General features: G+C 56.4%; 1 protein-coding gene across 1 annotated transcript; it reads right to left on the reverse strand.

Annotated features, from left to right (window-relative positions):
- Positions 1-3,455: 3,455 nt before the first annotated feature.
- LAPTM5 (lysosomal protein transmembrane 5) lies at positions 3,456-27,439 on the reverse strand. Its single transcript, XM_080656617.1, has 8 exons — positions 27,238-27,439; positions 12,340-12,433; positions 11,564-11,640; positions 10,122-10,250; positions 9,290-9,412; positions 7,021-7,116; positions 5,283-5,375; positions 3,456-3,835 (listed from the first exon to the last, which is right to left on the reverse strand). The coding sequence occupies exons 1-8, from the start codon at positions 27,319-27,321 to the stop codon at positions 3,746-3,748; spliced, it is 786 nt and encodes a 261-aa protein (XP_080512743.1). The 5' UTR covers positions 27,322-27,439; the 3' UTR covers positions 3,456-3,745.
- Between the last annotated feature and the right edge of the window lie 352 nt (positions 27,440-27,791).

Consider the following 27,791-nt stretch of genomic DNA (forward strand, 5'->3'; position numbering starts at 1 on the left):
GGGCACCAGCCTCGATCCTCCTCTTCCTCCCTTCTCTGTCCAGGCCCTGCAGGTCCTGCTTCCCAAATGCCTCTTGAATGTACCCAGCCCCACGGGCTCTGTCTGGTTCAGGTCCCCAGCACTCCTCCGCTGGGCCACCTCCTTCTGTCTGGGCCCGGCACCCACACTAGACCCCGCCCCCCATCACAGCTCTGCCAGCTCTGCCCCTCAACTGACTGTGACCTTGGGCAATGGCTGGCCAACCCCAAGCCCAGGAATAACCATCACTCGGCACCTGCCTCGTGGGGCCAGTGGGAGAGTCACAGAGATGACACTGAAGAGTCCACTCAATTGCGGGGACCATTCCTGCCACCATCCCAGCCTGAGGACTGAGGTGCTCGTGCTTGGCACCCAGGTTTGATTCTGCAGGCTCTCCTTCTCCCCAAGAGACAGCCGCCCGGGTGGTCCTCACCTGCCCAGCCTGTGCAGCCCCGCTGTCCTGGGCCAGCCCCTTCCAGGCTGCTAGCTCAAACAGGCCCTCTCAGTGGCTGGAACGGTGGTCCAACCTGGCGCTGTCAAAGGACCCCTGTGTGCGCCTCAAACAGGGCATTGATGGCCGTGGTGAGAGCTGCCAGCGGATTGCGGGCTGGCTTGACTTGGCCGGTCCACGCGACTTCCCCAAACCCAGCTATTTCCTGTTCCTTGGGCCGGCCCCCTCCCAGCCGCCTGGCCACAGGCACAATCCAACTATACATCGCAGCCCGTTTCTTGGCTCCAGGCCAGGGATGGGGGTGGCGGCATCACCTCAGCTATTCCTGGGGGCACACAGCCATGGCCGAGTGGTGTCCTCTTGATGAGGATGCGAGGCTGGGGACAAGGCCAGTCCCTTCCTCCTGTAACCTCTGCCCCTAGTCCCCACTTGGTGAGGGCTTTGGGGCGGGGGGGGGCCCTCTTCATATGGACCTGCACAAGAAGCAAGAGCTCACAGAGGCTGGGATCCCCAACTCCTCTTAACAGCCTCCATTTGGAGTGGCGGCGGAAGCGGGGCGGGGGGGGGGGGGGGGCGCACTTGGTCTAATCCCTGACTGCTGTGTGACCTCAGGAAAGTTACTTGATGTCTCTGGGCCCCAGTGCCCTCACGTATGGATGGGAGCTCGTTGTCCATCTCTATCACAGTTGCTTTATCAGTTCCTTGGGGTTCTGATAAAGAGCATTTGAAACCCTTGAAGAAACCTGCTAACCCCAAGGAAAGCTGACAGGCCTCTCAAGTCCATCCCCTTCCCTTCCTCCCCAAGGTCACCTTCACCAGCCTCCTGTGGGTCCCTGCATTGGGTCTCTTCCTTCCTAAAACCCAAACCCAAACCTGACCCTGGAACTCCACTGCCCCAAACCCTTCAAAGACTCCCCTGTCCCGGGATAAGGCCACACTCTGGGTGTGACATTCAAGGCTCTGTTAGGTCTCTGCATACCAGGGAGGGAGCCAAACTCACACTGCCTCGGGCTCCCTGCCGACTTCACGCTCAGGCAGCCCGAAGCGGCTCGGCCGGGAGGAAGAAGACAAGCGGTGGCGAGAGGAAAGCATTATTGAAGAATTTGATTCCTAGGTCCAAGCTCTCCTAAAGCCAGGAGTGCCTGGGCTTTTCCTTTATGTGAACCAAGAAGTACCGTGACCACCTTTTTCTAAAAAATAAACTTAGTTCACTCAGGTTTCTGTTACCTGCAACCATCTCCTTCCTATAATGTCCTTCTTGGCTAAAGTTAGACAAGGTGGGCTTGCAGCCAAAGAGCCCTAAGATCCCCAAAGGCTCCTCCTGATCCAGCTGATCCAGGCCCCAGAGGCCACCAGCCTCCCCTCCAGCCCTCCTCGCTAGCAGCCAAACTGGGCTCCGGACCCCAGCTCCCCTCCCCCACATCCACAGAGGCCGTCCGTATCCTGCTACTTTTGCCTAGAACATCCTGCCCCACTTTGCTTACTGCTGCCCGCTCATTCTTCACTCAACTTGGTGACACTTCCTCCAGGAAGCCTTCTCTGACTGCCGGACGCCCCTCAGACTTTCCCTGTCATGGTGTTTGCTGTTCCTCAAACGATTATAATTAGTTATGGGTCTGTCATCATCTACCCTACACTGTGGGTAACTGGAGGCAAGTCTGACCCATCGCAGCACCCCCAGTGAGCATCTGGATCGGGGTGGGTGCTCTCCAGGTGAGTGGAGTTCCAACCTTACCTGGGAGACATCATGGTGTTTACATGGTCCATGATTTGTAATCAGAAACAGTGCCAAGTCCTGACACTCCCCAGCTGGACATGCTCCCCTGGGAGTCTCTGCAACAAACAGGGGTGTGTGTGTGTGTGTGTGTGTGTGTGTGTGTGTGTGTGTGTGTTGAGGGTGAAGGAGCCCCGCCTACTCCATATTTGAGGAAACACATCAGCCCAAGAGAAGCATGTTGCTGCTTTATAGGAACTTCTTCCCTGTCACACACAAAGCAGTTTGGTGAGGTCTTGGCGGGGAGCCTCTTGCACAGCCCTCTCCTTCTGCACCCCTCAACACACCCGAGAGCCTGCCCCTGTGGCCCTATCTCCCCCTTTGGGTCAGCTCCCTCGGGAACCCCTGTCCTCAGGGAAGCAAGCAAAAGAAGGGGTGTTGGGGCCCAAACCTTCCGTACAGCACCACCAACACCAGCCCCAGGGAACGGTCTGCACCCACAAGGGTTTGCCTGTTTTGACTGAACTAACCTGTGGATTTAGTCCAACAAATGGATTTGCCTGATTTCAAGGCTGAATTTCTGCTTGACCACAAGCATCGGGCAGAACCGGGTCACTTACAAACCAATTGGCGTTGGAGGGACTGAGCTGAGCAATGGACTGGTGGCTGATTACTAGAGGTGACTGTGGTCGAGGCGACCCATTTCACAGAGTCCACTGCTGTGTGACTGCCCTGACCACGCGTGACTGTTCCAGCCACGTGTGACTGATCGTTGACGATGACAACTCTTAAGCAAAACAATGTGTGTTCGAAGGACTGATGACCAAAGTTACTGCTATTCCCTGGAACTAGCTATTGAGTTGATGGTTTGGCAATTGCTTGAATTTTCATTTGAATTAACAATTATTCAGCCACTCAGAAGTACTGAATTGGCCAGAGTGGGCAGCCAGTTATTGGATTGGATTGAATTATCTGACATCTTATTATTGAAGTTATTCCCTATTCTAAATTGACTGGGTTGGCTGGCTCAATCATTATTTAAGCAAGCTATTTGAAGAAATTGAACATATGGATTTGGGGGGAGGGGAGACTCATTGATGATTACTTCAGGAAATTGCTGTGTGAACTGACAACTACTTACAAATCAGTGTGACGGACTGTTGTTGTTTGACCAAATTATTTTACTGAACTGACAAGTGTGTGTGTTTTTTAATTTGTCAGCCACTTGGTTAAACTGGCCAAGCTGAAAGTTATTTAACCAAACTCAACGAATTGAGAATGACCAATTGTTTAAACAAACATCAAAGCTGATCAAAATAAGCCACGTGTTGTTAGAGCGAATCTTCGAGAGACCCAAGGAGCCCCTTAGCCTAAAGGGTTGACCCAACGGTGAGCATCTCCCAGGTCCCACAGGAAAAGCAGGCCAGAGAGGGGTACACAAGCAGATTGTCCTGAAGTCGGCTGGGTGGCTCTCCCAGGCCACAGGGGCCACCAAAGCGAAGAAGAAGTGGATTGCGAGGCAGCTCCGCCCCTCCCAGCACCAGGACTGGGGCCTGGCGCTGTCACACCTCGGAGTATGGGGGAGGCGCTGGGCCCACCTCTGGCGTCTTGGATGGCAGAGACACAGCTTCCTCGTAGGACGGCAGGACCACCTGGGAGGGACAAAGATGAGGACTGAGGACTGGCCAGAAGGAACCACACCTCTGACAAAAGAATTCCATGGCTGGCACACCTTGTATACCTACTATGTGCCGGGCATGGCATGCACCACACAGGTGCGGTTTCTGCTCCTGTAGTGAACAGGCTTGTCTCTGCATCAAGCCCCCTGCGTGTTTGACAACAACACACATTTTCCCTGGGAAAACATTCTCAATCCACCTGCTTCCAGAAGAATTGGTCCCATCCCTCAGATGGAGGGGGTAGACAAATGACCTGGATGGGGCCCCTCAGAGTAGAATTTCATCCCCCTGGCTATCTACAATCATTGGTTTGGGCATAGGCTTGTGACCCAACCTGGTCCAATCTAACCTGCTTTTGGGACTTCCTTTCTGCTGGGGCTGCTGAAAGGGTGGGATGTCAGCCTCGGCATTTTGGCAGCGATTTTGCCACCATGAGGAAAGGGCTGCCTGAAAATGGAGCCCACACGAAGGAAAGGAGGTTCAAAAGATAGAAAGGATGAGGTCGCATCTGGATGTCAGGACTCAGCCAGGCCGGGGCCAGACATATGCTGGACTTTCGAGTTCTGTGAACTAATACGTTTTTGTTTTTTTTTAAGTCTGATTATGTTGGCTTTCTGCCACTTGCAACCAAAAAAGTCATGACTAATAGCCGAAACCGGTTTAGCTCAGTGGATAGAGCATCAGCCTGTGGACTCAAGGGTCCCGGGTTCGATTCCGGTCAAGGGCATGTACATTGGTTGCGGGCACATCCCTGGTGGGAGGTGTGCAGGAGGCAGCTGATCGATGTTTCTCTCTCATCGATGTTTCTGGCTCTCTATCCCTCTCCCTTCCTCTCTGTAAAATATCAATAAAATATATTTTTAAAAAAAAAGTCATGACTAATATAATGCCCATTTTACAGATGAGGAAAGTGAGCCACAAGTCATTTAAAGCAGCTGCCCTTTCCCCATCACTTCTCCAACCAGCTGTTGCTAAGTGCACCTTTCCCAGCTAACCTGAACCAACTGACAGTGTCAGACTTGGTCAAATGTCACCTCCTCCAGGAAGCTTCCCTGACACCCCAGATGAGACCAGCCACCTCCTCTGCTCCCATTGACCCTGTACAGCACGCTGAGTCGTAATCAGATTTCTGTGTCTGGATTCACTCTGGACTACACCGTTCTCTAGAACGGGGTGGCATCTTCATTTTTTTTATACCCCCCCCCCGGGTTGGATATGAGGCCAACAAAGAGTAAGAGGCAGGAAGTACTGGATGCATGCCTGCATGAAAGAACCCTAGATTATCAGAGATCTTTAGAGTTTTTCTGGTCCAGCCCTCATCTTACAAGTGGAGAAACTGAGGCACGGCAAGGGAGAGAGACTTCCCCAAATGACATAGTGAGTGGCAGAGCCAACACGCCCCGAAACCCCCCAGGCTCACCTTCGGCAGCATCTTGGAGCTGCTCTTCTCCTCGGCTGAGTTCATGCACTTGATGAGTCTGTAGCATCTCCACACGCACTTGAACATGTAGACCTGGAAAAGGCCCAGGTCAGGCTGTGCGATGCTGACCCTCCTCACTGCCCCAGCAGCCCTGAGACAGTTGCTGGTGCTTCCTGGGGAGCCCCAGCTCACCCCAGGAAGGCAGCATCCTGCTGCTGCTACTTAGACCCCTCTTCTGGTTGAGGGGGGCCTCACCTGCCAGTCCTAAGTACTCCAGGTATCCCCCTTGTTACTACCCCACAGACTCAGCACAGGAAGGGGCTTTTGGAAGCTGCTGAGCCACCCTCAAGCCCCCTGCCAATCGTCCTGCAGACCCCACTTGTTCACTCCCTCCTGAGATGGCCTCGCTCGTCTTGAGACAGAGCTCACACAGGAAAGGTCTGTTTGAAAATGGCTAATGAAGTGTTTTTTAACAAACCAGTGGAAGCGGCAGTATCCCATGTTTGTAAGTGCCAAAAACGTATATGTACAGATGTGTGCCCTGTCAGGTGTTGTAAGCAGCTGCTTTCTCTTAGCAGTTGAAGTAAGAACTGGGGAGATGATTCCCGGGGTGGGGCGTGAAGTCCCAGGGGCATAAGCAAGGCACAGTCGCCAGCAGTTCCCTCTCTGCCTCCTGAGGAAGAAGAGCGGGTCCTGTCCGCTGGGAGGTCGCTTGCTTCCTGGAGTCTCAGGATGGGGACTTAGAGGAGGCACAAATCAATGAAATGAATTATAAAAGAATGAAGTATGTATGCCCTGGCCCTGGTCAGAGAGTGTGCGGGAGGCAACCAATCGATGTATCTCTCTCACATCGATGCTTCTCTCTACCTGCCTCCCTCCTTCCCTTCCACTCTCTCTTAAAAAATATCAATGGCAAAAAAAAAAAAAAAAAGTATGAAGGGCCAGGGGAAAATCACGTAGGTGGAGGGTGGCCAGTGAGGCAGAGTGAGGGGGCCCAGAGAGAACCCCCATCCAAGGAGGAGAGGGGCGGGGGACGGGGTTGTATGGTGAGGTCTGGGAAGTTGTAAACCCCCACACTGGTTCCTCCGAGCCTTCCGGAAGGTTCTCGGTGCACATCACTAATGCGCGTGGACTTTGAGGAAAGGTGACAAGGAGTGCAGTTCTGTCTCCAGGTTGGATTAGGTGAGGCCCGAGATGCTCAGGGCCTCTGATGACAGGAGGCAGCGGCGTCTGCTCACACGCACCCACAGCAAACGGCAGGGAGGAAATGCCGGCCACGCAGGGCTGCCCCTGAGCGGTGAGGAGGGGCGCTCGTCTTCTTCCTGATCATCTGCAGCTTCCAGATTCCTTCACTGAGTGTGTGCTGCTTTCACCGTCTGATCAGAACGCTTCCTGAAAGCCCTTTCTTCTGCTGAGTCAACGTCAGCCTCCCCGGGGCCTCGGGCCACAGTGCGGCCTCTAGAGCCCCCGCGAGGGTCCTTTCAGAATCTGGAGACTGTGATCGTGTGCCCCTGGAGCCATCTCTTCTCCCAGGAAATCGCCCTGGTTCGCGTGACCCCCTCGGATGGCAGAGTTTCCATCCTCCTGTTTGTCACCATCTCTCTAGGGACTGGGACCTGAACTGGACTCTGTCTGGGTCTGACCACCCCAGAGAAGAATTAGACAATTTCCCTCCCGCCCCCAAACAGTCCACCGGCCTCACCGCCCCTCCCAGAGCCACGGAGCAGGCGCCGCTCACCTTCAGGACGAGGACGGTGATGAAGGCGATGGAGAAGATGATCATCATCTTGATGAACTGGTTATAAGCCATTTCCTCCTGGCTGGGGAGGTAATTCTGCAACAGATTCGGGGGCCATGTCAGTGCCTCTGGCCACACGTGGAAGAACGACATACCTGCTCGCTGCACATGCAGGAACACGTGTGGCACAGCCATTACCCTGGCTGATCCTGCAAGGGCCCTGGGAGGCAGGTGCTACTTACCATCAGCCCCATGTGACAGGGGAGCAAACCAAGAGGAGCAGATGCAGCCCCTGCTGGCCCGATGGCCCTTGCCTGGCGGGGCCCCCACCCCTGCTGGCGGTGGGCATGGCCTCCTCTAGAGCAGGCTTGGCTGATGGAACCAAGATCCTGAACACTTGGGAATGGCCCTCCCCTAGGGCAGCTCACAGCAGGACTACCTGGTGCCAGGTCGCTGCTCACAGTGGATAGCCTCCAGCGAGCATGTCAAACCCGCGGCCCACAGCGAGTATTTTCGCGGCCCAGCCAATATAACGGCAAGTAAGAAACGCTTTAATACAAATTTCATAACTTAATTTTTACAATGTCCTGTTATACATAATGATTAATAACAAACTACAACGTTCACTAATGACTGGTTACTATAATCTTGTTGCATTCATTTCCCTTCCGCGCCTTCCGCGCCTTCCGCGCCTTCCGCGCCTTCCGCGCCTTCCGCGCCTTCCGCGCCTTCCGCGCCTTCCGCGCCTTCCGCGCCTTCCGCGCCTTCCGCGCCTTCCGCGCCTTCCGCGCCTTCCGCGCCTTCCGCGCCTTCCGCGCCTTCCGCGCAGGCGCACCATTTCTCTCCATTAACACTAACACGAATATTTTAGCAGCCGATTGCCACGTCATTAGTCCTGTACTGACTTGTTTGGTGTGCGCAACAGGAAATATTTCACTTTCGGAGGTTCATTTGCGTTACACTTATTAATTTGTGCAGTTATTCCGTGTCTGGTAAGTTAATGTCCAAGAAAAAATATTAATTTTTATGAAAATGTTCTATTGTGCCCTAACCGGTTTGGCTCAGTGGATAGAGCGTTGGCCTGCAGACTCAAGAGTCCCAGGTTTGATTCTGGTCAAGGGCATGTACCTTTCTTGCGGGCACATCCCCAGTGGGGAGTGTGCAGGAGACAGCTGATTGATGGTTCTCTCTCATCAATGTTTCTAACTCTCTATCCCTCTCCCTTCCTTTCTGTAAAAAGTCAATAAAATATATTTTTAAAATAAACAAATAAATAAATAAATAAATAAATAGAATGTTCTATTGTTTTATGTTAACGATTACTCATTTATTTCAGCCCTTTGTGTTCAGCATGTCTCCATCGAAATAAACCTACGTTTCTATGAAAATTGAAGCCTTTTTTTTTTGCGGCCCACACAAACTTACACCTTGTTTCTCTGACCCTGTTAGCCTTTGAGTTTGACATGCTTGCTCTCTGGCATTTGCACACGTGTGCACACATTCATTGACACTCCCCCCTTCAAAACGCGGAGCTCATTTCCCTCCCTCGAGTGTGGGCCAGACCTAGGGCCTCCCTTCTCTTGGATAACAGAGGAGGCAGAGGCGAGTGTGACCTCTGAGACAGCAGTTTTCTCCTTGCTCTGCCCCTCAGACACTCACGGGGGAGAGAGAGCCAGCAGCCATGCCATGAGGATGCTCAAGCGCCTTATCCAAGGTACACAGGCTGCGGGATTGAGGCAAAGGGCTGACAGACCCCTGAGTAAACCATCTTTGGCGGGGAGGGGGGGGGTCCTTCAGACCTAGCCAAGCCCTCATCGTCCGCAGCCCCACCCCATCGCAGTTGGGACCTCATGAGAGACCCTGAATCTGAACAACCCAGCTAACCCGCTCCCAAAGTCCTGATCTCCAGCAGCTGTGTGAGATAATGATGGGCTATTGTCTGAAGTCACTCTGTCTGGGGAGAATTGGTCAGGCAACAATAAAAAGATAGTATTATTTCTGTGGTGCAGTTCTCACGGCAGGGCTCCCTCTGGGATGGGGCAGGGCTACTCCTAGAGCCACGGCTGCCTGGCTGCTTCCCTGTGTCTAACCTGCCTCCCTCTCCGTTTTCTAGGTTCTTCCTGAGCACTACCCCTCAATAAATCACTCATAAAAGAATCCTCCTCCCGCTCCACTCCAGCCCAGCCTAAGCCCTGAGGCACAGAGAGGGAAGCAACGTGCTCGAGGCCACACAGCCAGCGACGCGAGTGGGCCCTGGGCCCAGACTTACCATGTGGTTCATGGACTTGAAGTTGAGATAGGTGGGCACTTCCATGTAGGAGCTGCAGAGGGTCAGGATGCTCAGGCAGAAGTCCAGCAGCTGCAGGGTTATCACTGGGACCTTGGAGGGGTGCTTAGGAGGACAGAGACAAGGAGGAAGACAGACCACAATTAACCCCCAACCAGAGGCCCCGGGTCTATGGGGCACATGGAGGGCCCTCAGCCTGAGAGACTGTCTCGGCTACCGAGTCCAGCCACCCTCTAGTCCACTGTACCCAGAAAGAAATGGATGCCCTTGGCTCAGAGGTTCATGCCAAGGGCGGGTGGCAGACACTGGGACCAGAGCCAGGGTCCTGACCCCCTTTCCAGGGCCCTTCCAGAGTCCAGCTCCCCCGTGTTGTGGGGAAAGTGTGGAAAGCAGCTTTGGGGAGCCACGTCAGCGAGTGGCGCCAGCCATCAAGGGCATCCACGGTGTGTGCTCAGCATGGCTTTCATCGTCTTCCTCTCTCTTTAGAACGTGGTTACAAGGAGGGACGAGGCAGGGTGGGCTGAAGGGGGGCCTGCGCCCTTCCCCCTGCTGTGGACTCACCCTGGCGGGCATGTGCTGAGTGCTTCCCACGTGTGAGCACCTCGGTACACTGTCCTCTGTCAGTGCTGCCAGGGCTCAGGGAGCAGATGGGAACCCCAGGTCCATTTCACAGAACAAGGAACTCTGGGACGCTTTACTCAGGGACTTGCTGAAGGTCACCAACTAGGAAGGGGCTCCGGGGGCTCCCTGTCTCTGCCTAAGCCCTTCCCACCTCCCCAGGCTGGGTGGGCTGAGGTTGGGGCTGGGTACTCACAGCCCGGCTCCGGGAAACAAACTTGAGGTAGGCAGGCAGCTCCACGTAGGAGCCCAGCAAGGTGAACAGGCACAGCAGGTAGTCCATGATTTGCAGGGACATGAAGGGCAGCAGGTACTTCTCTCGGTTCTGAAAGGCAGGCCCAGCACGGTCAGGGCGTCCCTTGCACACTTCCTGATGTCCCCGTGCGCCCACTCACCGGCAGATCCCTCCCAGCCCAAGTTCTCCCATCCCACGTGACTCCACATGCCATCCCCTGAGTGAGGCTCGGGGACGGGGAGAAGGCAAGACCCTGGCCCTGAATGCAAGGAGCCTGGGTGTCCAGGAGACACAGAACAGTCCCCATCCACAGAGGGAAGTGCTCCAGGGCTCTAGGAGCGGGTTCGACCCAATTCCCTTTCAGGAACTCAACCAGGATGGGCCATTTTACAGATGAGAAGGGATCAGAGAGGACTTCCTGGAGGTGGGGGCACCGGGTCGATGTGGAAGGATGGGAAGGGGGCGGGTACTGGAGGCCCTGAGCAGGGAGAGGCTGGCGCTGAGACAGGCAGACCTTGCTGGGCAGGCGCTCCTGGGCCCCTCAGTCATGGTGGGAGCCCGGGAAGGCTGGGGCTGAGCTCCCTCTCCTTCAGCGGAAAGCAGTGACCTCTGTGGGGCCTGGGCCACCTCGGAAGCCACAGGTGGGACCAGATCACAGAAAGGGTGGTTTTTCGGTTTCTTGTGTGGTTGTCTAAAATCACTCAGGAGGTGGCCAAACAACCCAGGCTGAGTCCCAGCGCCTCTGGGGACAGCCTGGTTCCTTTCTGTCGCTGGGCCCTTGGCGTTTCTGCGTAAGCACCCAGGCGCCACCCTGAACAAGGGGGAGCCCTTTCCTGGGGTGCAGGGCTGGGAGCTGGCATTAGCCAGGGGGCGATGGTGACATTTCATGCAAGGTGGAAGCATTCCAACCTGGCACCACCCCCGTGGCTCCCTGTCCCGGCCCTGAGGGTGCCAGGCCACTGTCTGCCCAGGAAGGCCCTGCTTCCGGTCCTGGCTTCCGCCTCCCTGGGGCCGAGGGGCAGGTGGTTCCTCTTTGCAGGAGGTTGAGCCACAGCCTCGCTGTCTCATCTGCTCACTGATGGAACTGAGCTGGCCACATCTATACTCTCCCCTCTGCCTTGGCTCCTCTCTGGATTACACAGCGGGCTGCATTCTGCCCCCTCCTCACTCCTCCAAACCGCTCTTCCTCTGCTGAAATGCCCTGCCTCCATTTGCATTATAAAAGGATGTGGGTCACCAGGGATGATTTCTAGGGTATAGGTGGGGTCTCCCAAAATACTCACCTGCCACCATCTCAGCAGCCAGTTCTGCCCACTCAGTGGGTGTGACTAGGAGGGCGTAGGAGGGCAGCTGGGGCTCCCCAAGTCCTGCCCCCCATGCCTCTTCCCCCTCAGGGCTCTCACCTTGACCACACCGACCAGCAGGCTCACACTGATGACAAAGAGCATGGTGATGAGCAGGAAGCTGGAGATCAGGTCAGCTGAAAGGCAAGGAGAGCAGTGAGGTGCCTGGGGAACCCCGCTGGGCTCCAAGGGCCACCCTTTGGGAACCACTGGTGTGGGAGCCCAGGGAACAGGAAAGCCCAGGCCCTACCCTCAGTAGTTCTCAGTCTTAAGAGGCTACAACGATGCAAACATAGCATTTCGGGTGACACAGAGGGTATGACACAGGGTCCCGGCTGAGGTGGGGGAGGGCAGGCTGGGGTCTGCTTTCACCGGGGTGAGGACTGGGAAGGCCTCTGAGGGGGCAGCCTGTGAGCTGAGTGACAAAGCCTTCAGGCAGGGGCCTGAGACACGGTGTGGTCAGAGCAGCTGGGGCTCGGGCAGCCAGGAGAGCCTGGAGGAGGCCGAGAGGGAGATTCAAGGACCCCTGTGGCCAACAGGTCGGCAGGGGCTGCGTTTCACGATTTTCTTCTAGTGCGATGGGCAGCTGTCGGTGTAAGCAGGGGAGTCCTGCTGTCACCTTTCTAGGCTGGTTAGGTTTGCAAAGCGCCATCCTGCCCGCTCCCACACCTGGGCCAGGCAGGTGGAATAGTCCCATTTGCTGATGAAAGATCTGAGGCTCAAAGAGGGGAAGTGGCAGGGCCTCAAACCTCAGCCAGTCTACCCCCAGCCAGGCTGCTCCAGCCAGGGCCCCATCCCTCTCCTTCCCTGCTCCCCTTCTTGTCCCCTGGACCTACCAATCCTGAGGTAGCCTGTCTGGGAGAATTTGCAAGAGGCTTTGCCGTGGGCCACCTCCACGGAGTGCTCGATGAACAGCAAGACACTCATGATCTGGGGGCAGAAGAGAGCATGAGTCAGCCGGGGTCTGCGCCGCTCCCCCACCAGCCCTCTCCCTCCTCAAGGTGCAGCCGGGGCCTGTGAGGAGGATCCCGGAGGAGATGGAAGGGCAGGTCAGTAGAGCATCCTGATTAAAATTGTGGCCTGTGCAAGCTCATGATCCAAGCTCTTCCTCTTCCCAGCTAAGTGACTTGGGCAAGTTAGTGACCTCTGTGGGCCTCAGTTTCCCCCTCTGGAAAAGGAGGGTCCTGGAGCAGCCACCTTAGGAGGCTATGATGAGCATAAATGAGAACATCCCCGACAGAGCCCTCAGACCCATGTTCTCATTAAAGTGGTAACTGGGACTACTGAAGGGCAGCCTTGGAGAGAAGGTGGGGGCTGAGACTGGGTCTTTTCTAACGACGGGCACTGGTCATCGTGGGATCTTAGTCACAGCATCTGAGCAGGTGAGAGCTTCAAGTTCACGGAGTCGTCAGCACAGGAGCATCTGACCCATGAGTCCCCTGGGGTGCCCTCCAAAGCCAGTCCCTCCTGGCCCACCTGCCCAATGAGGACAATAACAATACCTGCCTCCCAGGGTTGCAGGGGGGCCAATGGGCTGTAACTCACTCACAGTGCTGGTGGGTCGTAAGCACTCAGTCTGTTTTCTATCATTATTACGGTTATCCCCATTGGACTATAGGCTTCTGTGTCTCTCTTGTTCACTGCTGTGGCTGTTCTATTTGTGACTAAATGGATGGATGACTGGATGGATGGATGGATGGATGGATGGATGGATGGATGGATGGATGGATGGAGAGAGGGAGGGAGGGATGGATGGAGGGATGGAGGGATGGATGGACTAATGAACCCCATCCCCTCAGGGGACCCTGGCAGAGAATAATGGAGAAGGGGCACATCTGATGGGCGTGAGTATTGAGGTGGCCCAAGCAACTGATGAAGTCCAGCCACAAAACTGCAGTTTGAAAGGATTTGGGGGGCACCTTGTCCATGCCCTCCACCTTCCAGCGCAGGAATCCTGATCATACAGCCTCTATTCAAATGCTTCCAGCCACGGGGAACTCAGAATATTCTGTCTGTGTCCTTGTGCAGGCCTCTGCCCTTCCTCCACCACACACACATCTCTCTGGGCACCATCCACCCACACTGAGACCAAGACTGTCTCCTCCCTCCCAGTAGGTGTCCTCTTAATATGGCTCATGTTTAGATTGGCTTCTAGGCAGCCCTGCCCTGGTAACTCATGCTCAGCTGACAGGCAACCCCACACCACCATCTGTTTCCCCCTTGCAGACTGTGTGGTTATTTTAGCTCAGACGCAGGTCTCGGTGGGTCTTTCTGCCATGTTACATCCTGTTCAGTGGGGCAGAAAGGGGCAACACAGAGGGGTAATGCAGGGCTGGACTCCAGAGTGAGGCAGAGATGGGTTTGAATCCAGGTCACTGTGTGACCTTGGGCAAGTCACTTCGCCTCTCCGTTTTCTCATCGGCAAATGGCAATCCCTGGATCCAGTAAGAAAAACATTGGATTGTGTTTGCAAAGAACTGAGCTTGGGGCCTGGCAATAGGGGCTCAGCAAACATAACCTGCTTTGGACTCGTTTCTAAGGGATGCATGTGAGCTTACAAGGGTTGGTCAGGCAGTACCATGAGCAGGTGCCAGGGGCTGGCCGTGAGGTTGCCCTAGCTGCCCCCTCCACCTGGATAACCAAATAGGCTTTGTTTTACCAGGAGGGTGAGAACAGCCCAGAGCGGAAGGCAGACGTGGTGGGGCCTGCGGCTGGCACCCATAAGAAACAGCCCTGAGAGAGAAAAGCTGCTTCCTCAACCCCTCTCCTTCCAGTTTCACCTTCAATGAAAGAAAGAGAAAGGGAGGCAGATGACAGCTCAGTCTAGGACCGAGCCGGGAACAGGGCCCTGCGAGGTGAGGTGCAAGCGGAGCTCCCCATCCCTGGGAGTGTGCAAACAGGGCACAGATGAGTCACAGCTGGGCTTAGAAAGGCCCCTAACTTTCCACGGAGACACCCGTCCCCCATGCAGGTGGGGCACAAGAAGCTTTTTGAAGTCCCGAGAATCCAGGCTTGTCTGAGATCTGGGACGAAGCTCAGAATCAGACAATCTCAACCTCCACTTATTTTATAAGCTCCCTCTGCTTGTTTTATGAACTCAGAGAGGCTAGGTGGCTTGCCCAAGGACACATAGCAAGTTGGGGACAGATGGAACTGAAGTCCAAGTCTCCCGGTGCTGTCCTGGTGCCTTCCCACCATTCCCCAATCCTGCCATTAGCACCCCATCACCCCTCCTGAAGGAAGGGGAGGGACATTTGTACAACCTGACTCCACTGTGGGCCAGGTGTGCCACCCACACCATCCCAATGATCCTCCCACAACCCAGTGAAGGGGCTGTGCTTAACCCTCCCACCCCCATTTCAAAGATGAGGACAGTGAGGCTCAGAGAGGCCCCAGGCTTCCCAGTTTGCAATCTGTAGGGCCAGGATTCAAACTGAGGCTGAAGAGTCTGATTCTCACCCCCTCTCACGGTCCTCCCAGCATCCCCCAGCCTCCCGGCTCTGTGAGGCCTGCTCCCCGTCCCCTCTCTCATGTCAGCGCCTCAGTGGAGTCAGAGAGGGATGCCCATCTCCTCTTCCTTCTGGAGTCCCCTGTCCCTCCTGCAGCTTGCATAAGATGCAGCAGCGAGCACCAGAGCAGGGCACCCCATGGGCCCCCCATCTTCGCCCATTTCACCTTCTCGGCATTCCTGTATGGGGAGGAGATGATTCTGTCGCCTTTCACCAGATGAAAACCCTGAGGCTCCAAAGGACAAGAACCAGCCCCAGGTCACAGACCCAGGCAACCTCAGGGCCTGACTCAGACCCTCCGCGGACCCCTGACCTTCCACAAAGGCACCCGTCCCCAATCCAGGAGAAAGAGAGGAGACTCCGCAACCTAGATGAGATAGAGAGAAATCGACATTTATGGAGCAACGACTGTGTGCTCAGATTAGTACTCACAGGTTTGCACCACAAACTGCCAAACACTACAAGAAGGTCAGCGTGTTCCCAGTGTTACAGATGAGGAAGTGGAGGCTCAGAGGAGAGAAATCACATGCTCTGGGTCGGGCAGCCCAGCTGGGATTTAAACCCTGGTACCTGTGCTCCCAGGGCCAAGTGGCTGCTCCGGGGCCCAGCCCCAGGTCCCACCAACCCTCTGCCCATCCTTGCCCAGCCCCAGAGACTCAGAGTTCAGGACACAGCAGCTAGAGCACGACGGGGGGCCTCCCCCACAGCCTCACTGCTGTCCTACCCTAGCCACGACCTGGCTGCTCCCTGGCCTCAGTGTTCCCCCCCAGTCAACGAGCAGCGTCACCCCGTTTGCACCCAGGCCACTGGGACGATTGAGCACAAGAGAGTCAGGGGACTGGAACTTCTGCAAATTGTGGTGTATCACACCCAGGCTCCAGCCCCGAGCTGCACCCCGCTCATCCCACCTCCCTCACTGCTCCACCCAAGCCTGGAACCAAGTCATCTGCAGTTTGGGAAAAGTACCTGGCTTACCTACAGCATTTGCTGGGAGAGGCCTGGAAAACCCAGGAGCCCGATTTCCCAGGCCCTCCATTCTGCTCACCTCCCTCCATGCCTGCTACCCTCACCCGGTTCCCACCTGGACACAGCACTGCCCTCTTCCTGAGCTCTGAGGGCCTGGCTGGGCCGTGACCCACACCCTCCTGGAACAGGGCTTCTCTCCTGCAAAGCCCAGGCAGACAGCATTCACTCACCCACTGTTCCTCCATTATGGCGTCTTCCCTCTCACTAGTCCTTAATTCTACATGGTGAAATCATGTGGTTAAGAACAGGGTGCTAGCCCTAACCTGTTTGGCTCAGTGGATAGAGCGTCGGCTTGCGGACTGAAAGGTCCCAGGTTCGATTCTGGTCAAGGGCATGTACCTTGGTTGCGGGCACATCCCCAGTAGGAGGTGTGCAGGAGGCAGCTGATCGATGTTTCTCTCTCATCGATGTTTCTAACTCTCTATCCCTCTCCCTTCCTCTCTGTAAAAAAGCAATAAAATATATTTTTTAAAAAAAAGAACAGGGTGCTAGAATCAGATGGTCCTGGCCCTAAGCTGAGCTCTAGGCCCTTAAGTGAACCACTAACCTCTCTGAGCCTCAGTCTCCTCATCTGGGAAATGGGTGTAATAACCGGACCTGCCTTGTAAGGTTACTATCAGGTCGAATGGCAGGTGGCACAGTCAGACGGACAGCCAGCACGCCCTAAACCAGCACTGTGGGGCAGTGTTCATGAACCGTGTGGGTGTTCATTCTTCCCCTTCCAGTAAATACTCTCTGAGCACAGACCACGCCCAGGCCCTGGTAAGCCACGACCCTGGAGGGCAGGTGTCACCGTCCCCAGGGGAAACGGATGAGTGACCAGTGTGTTCAGAGCCATGGCAAGGAACACACAGGGGGTTAGGGTCCCCGATGAAGGAGTGATCACCGCTGTCTGGAAGCCTCAGGGAGCCTTTCACAAACAGGAAAAGCTTGAGATGCTTCTGACGGACAAAGAGCAGTTTTCCACCAGGGAAAGAGAAACGCACTCCAGGAGGAGGGAATGTCATGTGCAAAGGCCTGGCGCCTGGCAGTGCAGATCCAGGGACTGGGGCGGAACGCCTCTTCCCTGAGATGGCACCAGTGGGGAAACAGGGCTCAGAGAGCAGTAGTAAGCAGCCCGCGGTCACAGGGAAGTCTGCTGCAGAGCCAGGACCAGCCTCCCTCCTCCCGGGGCCACGCCAGGGCTCAGGCTGCGTGTCTGAGTCAGTCCTGGCCTTGGCCAACCGCCCTCACTGCCACCCCCACTCTCCATTCCCCTTTTTAGCTCTTCTCTCTGCTTCTCCCTGGTTTCTGTTCCCACTCCCTCCCCCACCCTGCTCCTTCTTTCTCAATCACAAGCACAACTTCCCCAAACCAAACAGCGGGCAAGTGGCCAGTGGACACTCTTGTCTGTCTTCCTGGTGGCTCTGAGAAGCAACCAAGAGCTTCAGCTGAAAAACAGGGGGACGGGGCACTCCTGAACATGGCCTCGGCCGTGTGGACGCGATGCCACAGCTGAATGTAATGAAGGAAGTTTGGTCGGGTGAGGCCGACCGTGGTGACCGGACTGGGAGGTGGGGATGGCTTGCGTGTCACTGGGTTTGGTGTGGTGGTAACAGTTCCGATCATGTGAGTGGTGATTACAGAGGTGACAGTGGATGTGGCCACGCTGGTGGTGATAAAGGTGATGCCGGTGAGTGGCGATTAACTGCAGTGATCACACACACGGCCTTGCTGCTGCTGCTGCTGCTGCTGCTGCTGGGGGTGGTGACATCAGGATATGGTGGCGGTGATGAAGACGATGGGGATACTGGACCCCTTTATTTGGGGTTCAAATGCCACTTCCCTCTACAGAAGGTGGGCCTACTCTCTTGGACCTCCTGGGAGTGCAGGATCCAGCCTTTCAGAACCAAGCAGAGACACCCCGCTCTGAGATTTCAGGGGCTACACTTGACAGAGACAGCCCTCAGTGGGGCCCTGCCATGGGCCAGCGGTGCGAGGGCACAAATCCATCCGTGAACTTCTCTGCCTCCTCCTAACAAGTCTGTGAGGTCGATGGCCCCCCACTTTCCCACGAAGTGAGCAGGGCCTGTGTGTGACTTCTCAGAGGTCGAGCTGGAGTCAGGCTGGGCTTGTCCCCCACAGATAACGCAAACTGCAAACCGGGCCCCCAGGGCACACCCTTTCCTGTCCTCAGCCTGACCCTCCGCTGGGAGGCTGGGGCTACAGGGCTCTTGCACACTGAAGCCACCATCATTACTATTGTCAACCTCAGCCTGGAGCTCAGTCTTCTCAACCTCCCAGGCTCACCCTGTTTTCCCTTTGCACCCACCCCCCCAAGTTTTCTGGAAGGAGGAGAAGAGAACCAGACACATCAGCAGCAAGAGGAAGCTCCCCGCCCCCACCCCATACTTCCTGTCGCAGTTAATCAGGGGGCACCGGTGGGGGCCATTCCCCTGCAACATTATCTCCGCAACCACATCCCCAGCAGCCCAGATACCATCGCGACGCTCCCTCCCAAAGGCTCAGCTGCAGCCCCAGCCAGGCCACCCCACCTGCCCAGAGCCCGCTCCTCTTTGGGGCTGCCGCCTACTGTCCTCCCATCTCTGTCCCCTCCACCTACCACCTACTGTCCTCCCATCTCTGTCCCCTCCGCCTGCCGCTTTACTTCCCTGGGCCCCAGTCTGCAGAACAGAGAGAAGGCTCCACCGGCTAGTAGAGCAGTGGTGAGAGTGGGTGAGGTGACATAGGTCTGTTCCCAAAGTTAAAGATTCAGAGGACGGACTGACTTGCAAAAGCACTTGTGTGTAGAAATCAAGCCCCAGGTCCCCAGGCAGTGGCCGCTCTGTTGGTAACTACCCCAAGCTGGCAACAACCCATACCCCACCCCCAACAGAACAGGCAAATGCACTGTTATATGTTCATGAGACAAAGTACTTGATGGGCGAGGGCAGGGGGATGAGCCGCTCGCTGCACACAGCAACATGGGGGCAGTTCGCAGACACACAGCTGAGAAAAAGAGCTGCACATGTGTGTGAGCTCATCCTGTGTAGCCTAGAACCTTGCATGTTGGGGAAAGTCAGTGGGGCAGGGTAGTGGGGAGGGGGAGGAATTAGGGGTCTCTGGGTGCTGGTCCTATCCTATTTCTTTATCTGGGTAGAGGTTGCAAGGGTGTGCTCACTCTGTTGAAGTTCATCCAGATGTGTACTGATGATATGTCAATTACACATCAATAAAAGGTCTACAAAAGTAAAATAAAATAGAAAGTATCTGACCCCTCCTCTGGGTCAGACCCTGGGGCTGAGCCCCCCGCCGCCCTGGGAGGGAGTGGGTGCAGGGACCTCTCCGAGAGACAGCGGGGGCTTCAGCTTCTGAGAGGTGGTAAGTCTTAACAATTCTCCCAAAGGGCATGGGAAGGTGCTCCAGGCAGAGGGGATGGCAGGAGGAAAAGCAAACGTGGATGAGATGCATTCAGGAAACTGCAAGAAGTTTCCCTTGGGGAACTGTGACTGGGGGTGATCCATGTGCCTGGCACACAGTAGGCCAGGAAATGGTAGCTGCTGTGTGGCTGGGCTGGTGGAAGATGTGGGAGACGCTGGGGGGCACAGGGTTTTCCGAAGGCGTGACTCTGGGGCTGGCAGGGACAGGAGGGAAGCGCTCGGGCAGCAGGCCAGCCCGTGCAAAGGCCCGCCGACCGCAGAGCTCGCAGTGTGGACACCGCTCACCGCGGTGCCACCTGCAGCCTGGAACAGGGACAGGAGCACTCGGACAGGGAGCGGCCAGCTCTGGCCCAGGGCCTCCTGAGAAAGCCTGTGCGGGGCCTGTGTCAGCCCAGCGAGGCATGCCCTCTGGCCTCTGGCCTCTGCCCTTCCGGACCTGCCCCGATGAAAGAAGGCAAAATGGCAAGGAATGGGCGTGGATGATCAAGTTCCTGCCCTAATGACTTCCAGGGGCCTCCGCATGCTTGGGGGGTGGAGGGGAGGGGAGGGCGGAGAGTACGTCATCAAATCTCCTTCTATGGGCCGCCACTCAGGGGCCTGACCTAAGCCCCTGTCCTCCTCCTCTTCGGGTTCTAGGGAAGTGGCCCGCACCCCGCAATCTGTCCCCGTGAACCATGACTTTCCTATTCCCATTCAGAGCAAACCACCCCCGCCCCCCGCCCCCACGATGATAAGCATTGCTCTTAGGGCTGAGCATTTAGGGGAGGACAGGTCCTCCTCTGAACGCCGACTCCCACCTTCCACCCTCGCCTCGTCCTGTGAGGCAGGTTCTGCTATCAGGACTATTTGCCCCATTTTGCAGGGAAAATGGAGACATGTTTTCCCATGAAGGCTCCGTGTTAATAAGGGCCAGATTCCCCGAACAAGAGGTGCGAACTCCCAGCTGTAAACTGAACGAGCCGCGGGGATGTGCTGGGGGCACAGGGAATGCAGTCGGCACCGTCATCGTCACTCCGCTCGGTGACAGCGCTGGTGCGGACACATCGCCGTGGCCGCATCATGAGGCACAGCCGCGCAGAATCACTGCGCCCAGTGCCTGAAGCTGATGTAATAATGCACATGTCAGCTGCACTTCAATAAAGATTGTTTAAAAGAAAAAAGTGATTGGGACGAGGCTTCCGGATATTACAGCGGAGGCTCTCCCCACCCCTGACCCCTCCCCCGCCACAGTCTGGAGCAGCGGAAGAGCCTGGCCGCTCCGAGCCTCAGTTTCCTCCTCTGCCAAGTGGGGGCTCTGGTGGCAGCTGCCATTCGTGGGGTGCTCACTAGGTGCCAGGTGTGTGGGCCACCTGCTTTTTTTGGAGTCTCTGAGCAGCTCTGCAGGTCATGGTCACTGACCCCCATTTGACAGGGGAGGAAACTGAGGCTGGAAGGGACACTGGCCCCGCCGCGGGCTGAGGACTGGAAGGGCAGGGAGCCAGCAGGCCCACTCTGCACAGCTCCTTGTTCCGCTGCACGCCTCATTAGGCGTTCTGTGCCCCGCTTCCCCCTCCGTCAAGGCAGGTCCCCTGGGAGACCAACACAGGCCTCACCGTGACCTCATAGCCAAGTCCTAGTTCCAGACCACTGCCCTGGCTGCAAATGACAGCCTCACTTCCCGGGACCTCGGAGACAGGGTGGTGACCGAGAAACCTCGTCCCCCAGGCCCTGCCCTCCAGCCGCAGGCCAGTCTGAGCAAGCCCCAGCCCCTGCATCAGGAGGACCCTCTCCCAGGCTGGTGCCTCCCCCAGCGGAGGCCCTCTGACAGCGGTGAGTCCCTCCAACCAAGGTGACCCCGACGACTGGGACCACCACCCGCCTGCCATTCCCAGAACCTCTTCCTGCCCTTCCTTTGGGCCTGAGATCCAGGTCGCTGGGGAGAGGATGAGGCCCAGGCTGGGGGCTGGGCAGCCTGGCTCACCTCACACAGGTGACTGACGATCGTCGCTCAGCCCAGCAGACCTGGTGCAGCACGAAGAGCCCCCTTTGCCCACAGTGGGCCCCGCGTGCCTCTCCCATTGGCCTCGTGGGTCCAGCTGCCTCGTGGGCCGCCAACGTTTTATAAGCTGGACGGTGGGATGCACACCCTGAGGTGAGGAGCACAACTCGTTCCCTCAGCCATGGTGCTGGGGAGAGGCAGACACCCCACCCTACCCCCCGCTTCCCCACCCCTGCAGGAAGGGCCCACAGAGCCAGGCCTCACGCCCCACACGGGGGCATCGGGCGTGAAGGCAAAGAATCTAACAGATCCTCATCTGGGGCTTTCACCGTCTGACCGTTGGGGCCTATTTTAAGGCCACAAACAGCTGAGATTTGAAAAGGAGCGCGGCCTCTGTGGTCTGCTCTGACGAACAACTCTGGGCACTTGCCTGCCAGCTCCCGCCGCCCACTCCAATGGGGCCACATCAGCTCAATACCTTGGAACGGTTACCCTTGAGACAGGGACTACTAGCCCCATTTAATGGATGAGAAAACTGAGGCCCAGCCAGCAAAGACGCCTGCCTGCTCAAGGTCACATCGAGAGTAAGTGATGGAGACAAGTCTGTGATCTCTTCTATCTCAAAGTGGAACAGAGAGAGGAGCCCCTGAAATTCAAAGAAGAAAAAAATCTGGGGGTCGGGGGGAGGCTTCCTGGAGGCGGAAGCTTCATGTGAGCTGGACCATAAAGAAGAAATGAAGGGCATCCAAATACCTGACCAGCCCTGGCCCGTGAGCCAGGTACATAATTCATTTGTTCCCTGTCGGGCTTATCCCACACACCTGTGTGCCAGTCGTGACAGCCTGGAGCAAGGCCCTGCTCACACCCCCTCCACCCCCGGGTCACCTGGTACAAGTTGGGGACCCTCCTGGACCTCTGTCTTCTCATCTGTAAAATGTGAGAATTGGGCCAAGCAGAGGTCCACCATTTTAGCTATGAAGCCTGAAAGAAGCGAGGGACTTGGTCCAGTCCCACCGCGGGTCACCTCTCCAGCTTCCCCCACCACTCCTCACAGCCACCCCTTCCTCCAGCCCAGCTTGATAACGTCCCAGCATCACAGGATCTCCCCACCTCCAAGCCTTTGCTCATGCTGTTCCCTCGCCTGGCATGCCCTTTCTTCCCCAACTTACCCAAGCAAAGTCCTGCTCAGTTTTAGCACGCAGGCCTCCTCCAAGAAGCCTTTCCTGAAGCCCCACCCTCCACCAGGGGCTGGGTTAAGACCCCTCCACTGCACCCCCTAACCAGCGCTGTCATCCATCAAAGTCATAGCCACAGTTTTTCTGGGACAGACTAGAACCCCTGGAGGGCAGAGGCCAGGAATGAGTCAGGCCTGGGCCCTGGCCTGGGGCCGAGCGTGAAAAATGAAGACATGTATCTGTACTCACTAGAGACTCTTGACATAACAGAGGCCGATTGCTTTATATTTTTTCCAATTTAAAAAGTAGTACACTCGAGCGACCAAATAAACAAAGTAGCATTGGATTATAACCCAAAGTATAAAATAAATATGCAGGAGGCCGGGCTGATAAAAACATAAATCAGCCCTTTATTTATATAATAAATGAGGAGAACTAACAAATGTCCCATGAGGAATTTAAAATAATTTATGTAGCCCTAACTGGTTTGGCTCAGTGGATAGAGCGTCGGCCTCCGGACTCAAGGGTCCCAGGTTCGATTCCGGTCAAGGGCGTGTACCTTGGTTGCTGGCACATCTGCAGTAGGGGGTGTGCAGGAGGCAGCTGATGGATGTTTCTCTCTCATCAATGTTTCTAACTCTCTCTCCCTCTTCCTTCCTCTCTGTAAAAAAATCAATAAAATATTTTTTTAAATAAAATAATTTATGTAGCAACACTGCCCCCAAGAAGGGAACACACCTCCCCCTTCCTTACGTGTGGGCTGTGCACAGTGACTTCCTTCCCACAAGAACGGGGTGTGGGGGAGGGGGAGGGGGCGGTACAGTAACTTCACCGTGGAAAAGGCTGTTGACAGCACCCAGCCAGGGGATCAAGGTCAACAGTGATGGGACGTGATGATGGGCTGAGAACGGCGCTTCCCTCTGCGGTCTTCCTCCCAAAAGCACGTCCCTCAAGTCCAGCCACGCGAAAACTGTCAGGCAAGCCCCTTTGAGGGATATTCGATACAGTGCACCGCCAGTACCCCTCAGCACTGTCAAGGTCATCACAAACGAGGAAAACCCGAGAAACCGCCTCAGCCGAGAGGAACCTAAGGACTAAACATAACAAGGGAGCCTGGAGGAGCTCCCGAGACAGAAAAGGGGCATCGGGGGACAGCGGAGGAATCTGAATGAAGGGCGGACTTCAGTTAATAATAGTGGACAATACCAAGTCATCAACTGTGACCCACGTGCCTTCCTAATGTAAGATGTTGGCAATAAGGGAAACCTGGTGTGGAGTATACACAAACTCTACACTCTGTTCCAAACTGCTCTGTAAATCCAAACCATTCCAAAATAAAGAGGTTCTTTTTCGAAGCAGTCATGCCATGGTACCAGATGAAGAATAGAGAAAAGCAGAGAACAATTAGAGCTCACCATCCTGTCACCCAGAGATGACCAGGGCCAGTGCGGCCTCCCCTCCTCACCCGTATCCTGTTGCTCCAGGGTTGAAATCACAGCAGGTGTGAGCTCTCCCCCAGGCAATGCACTTCTAACGGAATTCAAGGTCAGGGAGGGAAATACATCTGGGCAGAAGGATCTTCTAGGGCTCCCTACCTCCTACCATTGATAGGGCGTGCGTGGGGTTGCCAGACAAGCCAGGACCAACGTGGCCACTTTAAGAAAGTCCTCTGACTCCCCTACCTGCACAAGTTTGGGTTAGAAATCATCTGTGACCCAGCGAATCTTCTACCCAAACCCAGCAAAATCCTGAGGAAGGGCCTCCAGCCATCGGACACCAGAGGGTCCTCCAGTGATAACGCTCCCTGTGACTCCATAGGGTGTAACGCGACCCAAGGCACCAAGGGCCCGATTTAATCCTCCCCAGAGGCCCAAGTCCACGAATAGCTCTCAATATGCAGGGTGGTCACCCTTGACTGGCTCCAGATGAAGGCGAACTTGGTGGTTGATACATCTGGGTGGTGGCTTCTCTTTTTCCATCCAGATGTTCAAGGCCCTGACAGCACATCTGCCACCGACTGCTGGGCCACAGGAGAAGCCCCAGTCCCTGTCACAGAGGGGGCAGGAGGATGACCCCCACACACACAATGGAATCAACTAAGGACTGCAGCCCAGAGACGGCTGCTCGAGCCTGACATACAGTTTCCAGGCTTCTACTCATACCTCCTACTCTAGAACATCCCATGGCTCCCGTGTCTCACACCATAAAGTGTTACTCAACTGACAGGACGTTGGAAATGCCTGGAAATGTTTTTGGTTAACAACTGGAGGGTGCTATCGGCATCCTGTGGGTAGTGGCCATGGATACTGCCAAACATCTGACAACAGACCGTTCAGTCCCCACAACCAAGAGTTCTCCAGCCCAAAATATCAACAGTGAAAGTCCAGGCTCTTTCGCTTGTCACTCCCAGCCCCTCCTACCTCCTGTTCCCCAACCTGAAGCTTCGAAGTTGGTCTGTGTAGTGTCACCTGCACAAGCCTCTGTCCTTCGGCCTCCACACCTCTGCACAACCCTTCTCCCCCACCCATACCCCCCACAACTGAACTCTATACCTCTGCCAATGACACCACCTCCAAGAGGTCTTCCTTGATCTTTTGCCCACAGATTGTCCTGCTCTGTGGGCAGACACTGACATTACTTAATGTCATGTGTGTCATGGAACTGATGTCGTGTAGCGGTGAGGACCTCAGAAGAAACCTTAAGATCACAGAGTCCAGAGTTTGTAGGGCAGCCTCCCACCCAGGTGGCCGGCAGGTGGGTTCGGCTTGGCCTGCACAGGGATTTTTTTTTTTTTTTTTACCTTGAAGCAGTCACCAACATGGAAACATCAGAAGATAAGACATCAAAGCCCGTGTTCCCTGCTTCTCTAAATATCAGGAGAGCCCCTGCCAGGGCCACATTCCTTCACGGCAACAATCGGCGGAAACAGAGCAGCTGCCAGAGTGGGCCCGGAACAGGCCCCCAGGCCACCGCAGGTCCAGCTGCCCCACGACACTCACTCCCATGACTGCCTGGCCCCCGGAGGTGCTGGAGTTTGAGACCTCGGAGCCAGTCCACACCCCCTACACCCCCTTCATTTTACAAAGGGAAGCTGAGGCCCAGGAGCGAAGCTTGTCCAAGTCACACAGCCGGCTAGTGGCAGAGCCGGGGTAAGGGTCAGGGGGGCCTGCTTCCCACGGGGCCTCCTCTGCAGAACCACACTGATCTGCCCAGAATGTTGCGCAACCTCAGAGCCGAAGGGGCCATAGGACTTGGTGTGGGGACACACGCTGCCAGGCACTTCTCTCAGAATCACTCCTGCGTTGGCAGAAGCCAGGCAGGGCGACCTCAGAGCGCCTCCCCAAGCCAGCGTCTGGGGGCTGCCGCGTGACTGCCGGTGTGCGGGCAGCACACTCCCGGTCTGATACCCCGCTCACAAGGAGGCACGCGCCTGCGTCAGGCACTGCCCTGGAGGTAACACTTGTGCCCCTCACAAGCGGCCTCCCAGAGGCTGCCGTGATGGCCCTTCCTTAGAGGAGGAAGCTGAAGTTCCAGGAGGTTAAGCAAGTAGCCCAAGGCTGCACAGCTAGGAAGTGGGGGGGCAGAGGGGGGCGGGGCAGGACTTGCACCCAGAACGCTGGATCCAGAGGCCGTGTGCACTGAAGAGCATCATCACCCCTCGCAGGCTGGGCTCCTGCGCCCGCCTGGCCTGCCAGCCTTCACAGGAAGCGGAGGCAGCCAGGCCTGAGCTCAGAGCAGCCACCACAGCCTGTGGGCTCGGGCTGGTTTTGAGGAAGCCCTTCCAAGGCTCCTGAGAGAACTGCTCCCCACAGGCCATGAGTCACCCTGGAGGAAGGTGCCTGGGCCTGGGGGGCCGGGCGTGGCTTGGCGTTGTGGGGAGGGGGAGGGGGAGCCCCAGACCTCAGCCACTAAGATGGGGGACCACTGGCCCCCGGGGGCTGTGACTCCCCCAGAGTCAAGGCTCCACACCGGGCAGGTGCACACCAGTCTGCAAAGTGGAACCGCTGGGCCTGCTCCCACCTCGGGATGCCCCCCAAGAGACGGAGCCAGGCAAGCCCCCTGTCCATTAGCACAAAGCCTCAAGTTTTCCTGAGGAGAAGGCAGTGGTTGGCCAACGGCAAACTAGAGGACGCCTTCCTTCCTCCCCTGAGGAGCACAAAGAGAGATTCCTGCTTGTTAGCCAGGCCGGTGGCGGGGAAGAGCGGGAGCCTTGCCTGTGCCTGGCCCCCCCTCCTGGCAGCAGTCCCAGCCCCCGATTCTCCCAAGAGTCCTGGCTCCCAAAGCACTTTCCCTTCTGGGGTTCCGTCCTCATCCGGCTGACCTTGTGGCTGCTTTCTTGTCCCATTTTACAGAGCGAGAAACTGAGCTTCAGAGAGAACGTGAGCTACGTTATCTTGCAACAAGGACCCCTCCTTCCACCATTGTTCTGCTCAGGCGGCTGCTACAGGGTCCCCTTCCCCCCATTGGACAGGGAGGGAGGCTGACACCCAAGCAGGAGCCCACAGAAAGGTGGTGAGCAGCGGCCGTCCAGTGGCTGTCCAGCTGGAGGGGCTCAGGAGACCAGGGGTCCCCCCTCTCTCTCTCACACACACACTCCCTCGGGCTCCCTGGGCCTGCCCACACTCACCACATGGTAGATGGCCAGGGCGGTGGTGGCGATGCGGACGTTGAAGCAGCAGCAAGTCTGGCGGACGGCCGTGCTGGGGGCCATGGTGCCGCTGTGCCCTCCTCCGAGGCACTGAGGGGGGAGAAGCCCAGCTCCTGGAGCAGGACAGAAAAGGGGAAGCTGCCGCTGCCCTCCTCACTTCCTTCCTGCCCCTCAGACAGGCAGGGGCAAGGCCGTCACAATGGGGCGGGGCCGCTGGGGAGGGCCACCGCCTGCCTGGGAGGCAGCTGGCCCCTGCCCCTCCCAGAGGGGGCTTCCCGGAAGGGCAGACCCTACACCGTCAGCACCTGCCTACCTTGTTTAAGCAGCTTCACCCGTCCCGCATGCTGGATGCTCAACACCACCCTTAGAAGCAGGAATTGTAACCAAACCCATTTCCAGATAGAGAAACAGAGGTCCAAAGAGATCAAGGCATTCACCTAAAATCACACAGCAGTTCATGCTGGTGGCAGAATCCACATCCAGGGCTGGAAGGCTGCAGAAATAACTATTATCTGCTCATTCCTGCCTGCCCT

This window comes from Plecotus auritus, assembly GCF_963455305.1.
Source record: "Plecotus auritus genome assembly, chromosome: 2".
NCBI lineage: Eukaryota > Metazoa > Chordata > Mammalia > Chiroptera > Vespertilionidae > Plecotus > Plecotus auritus.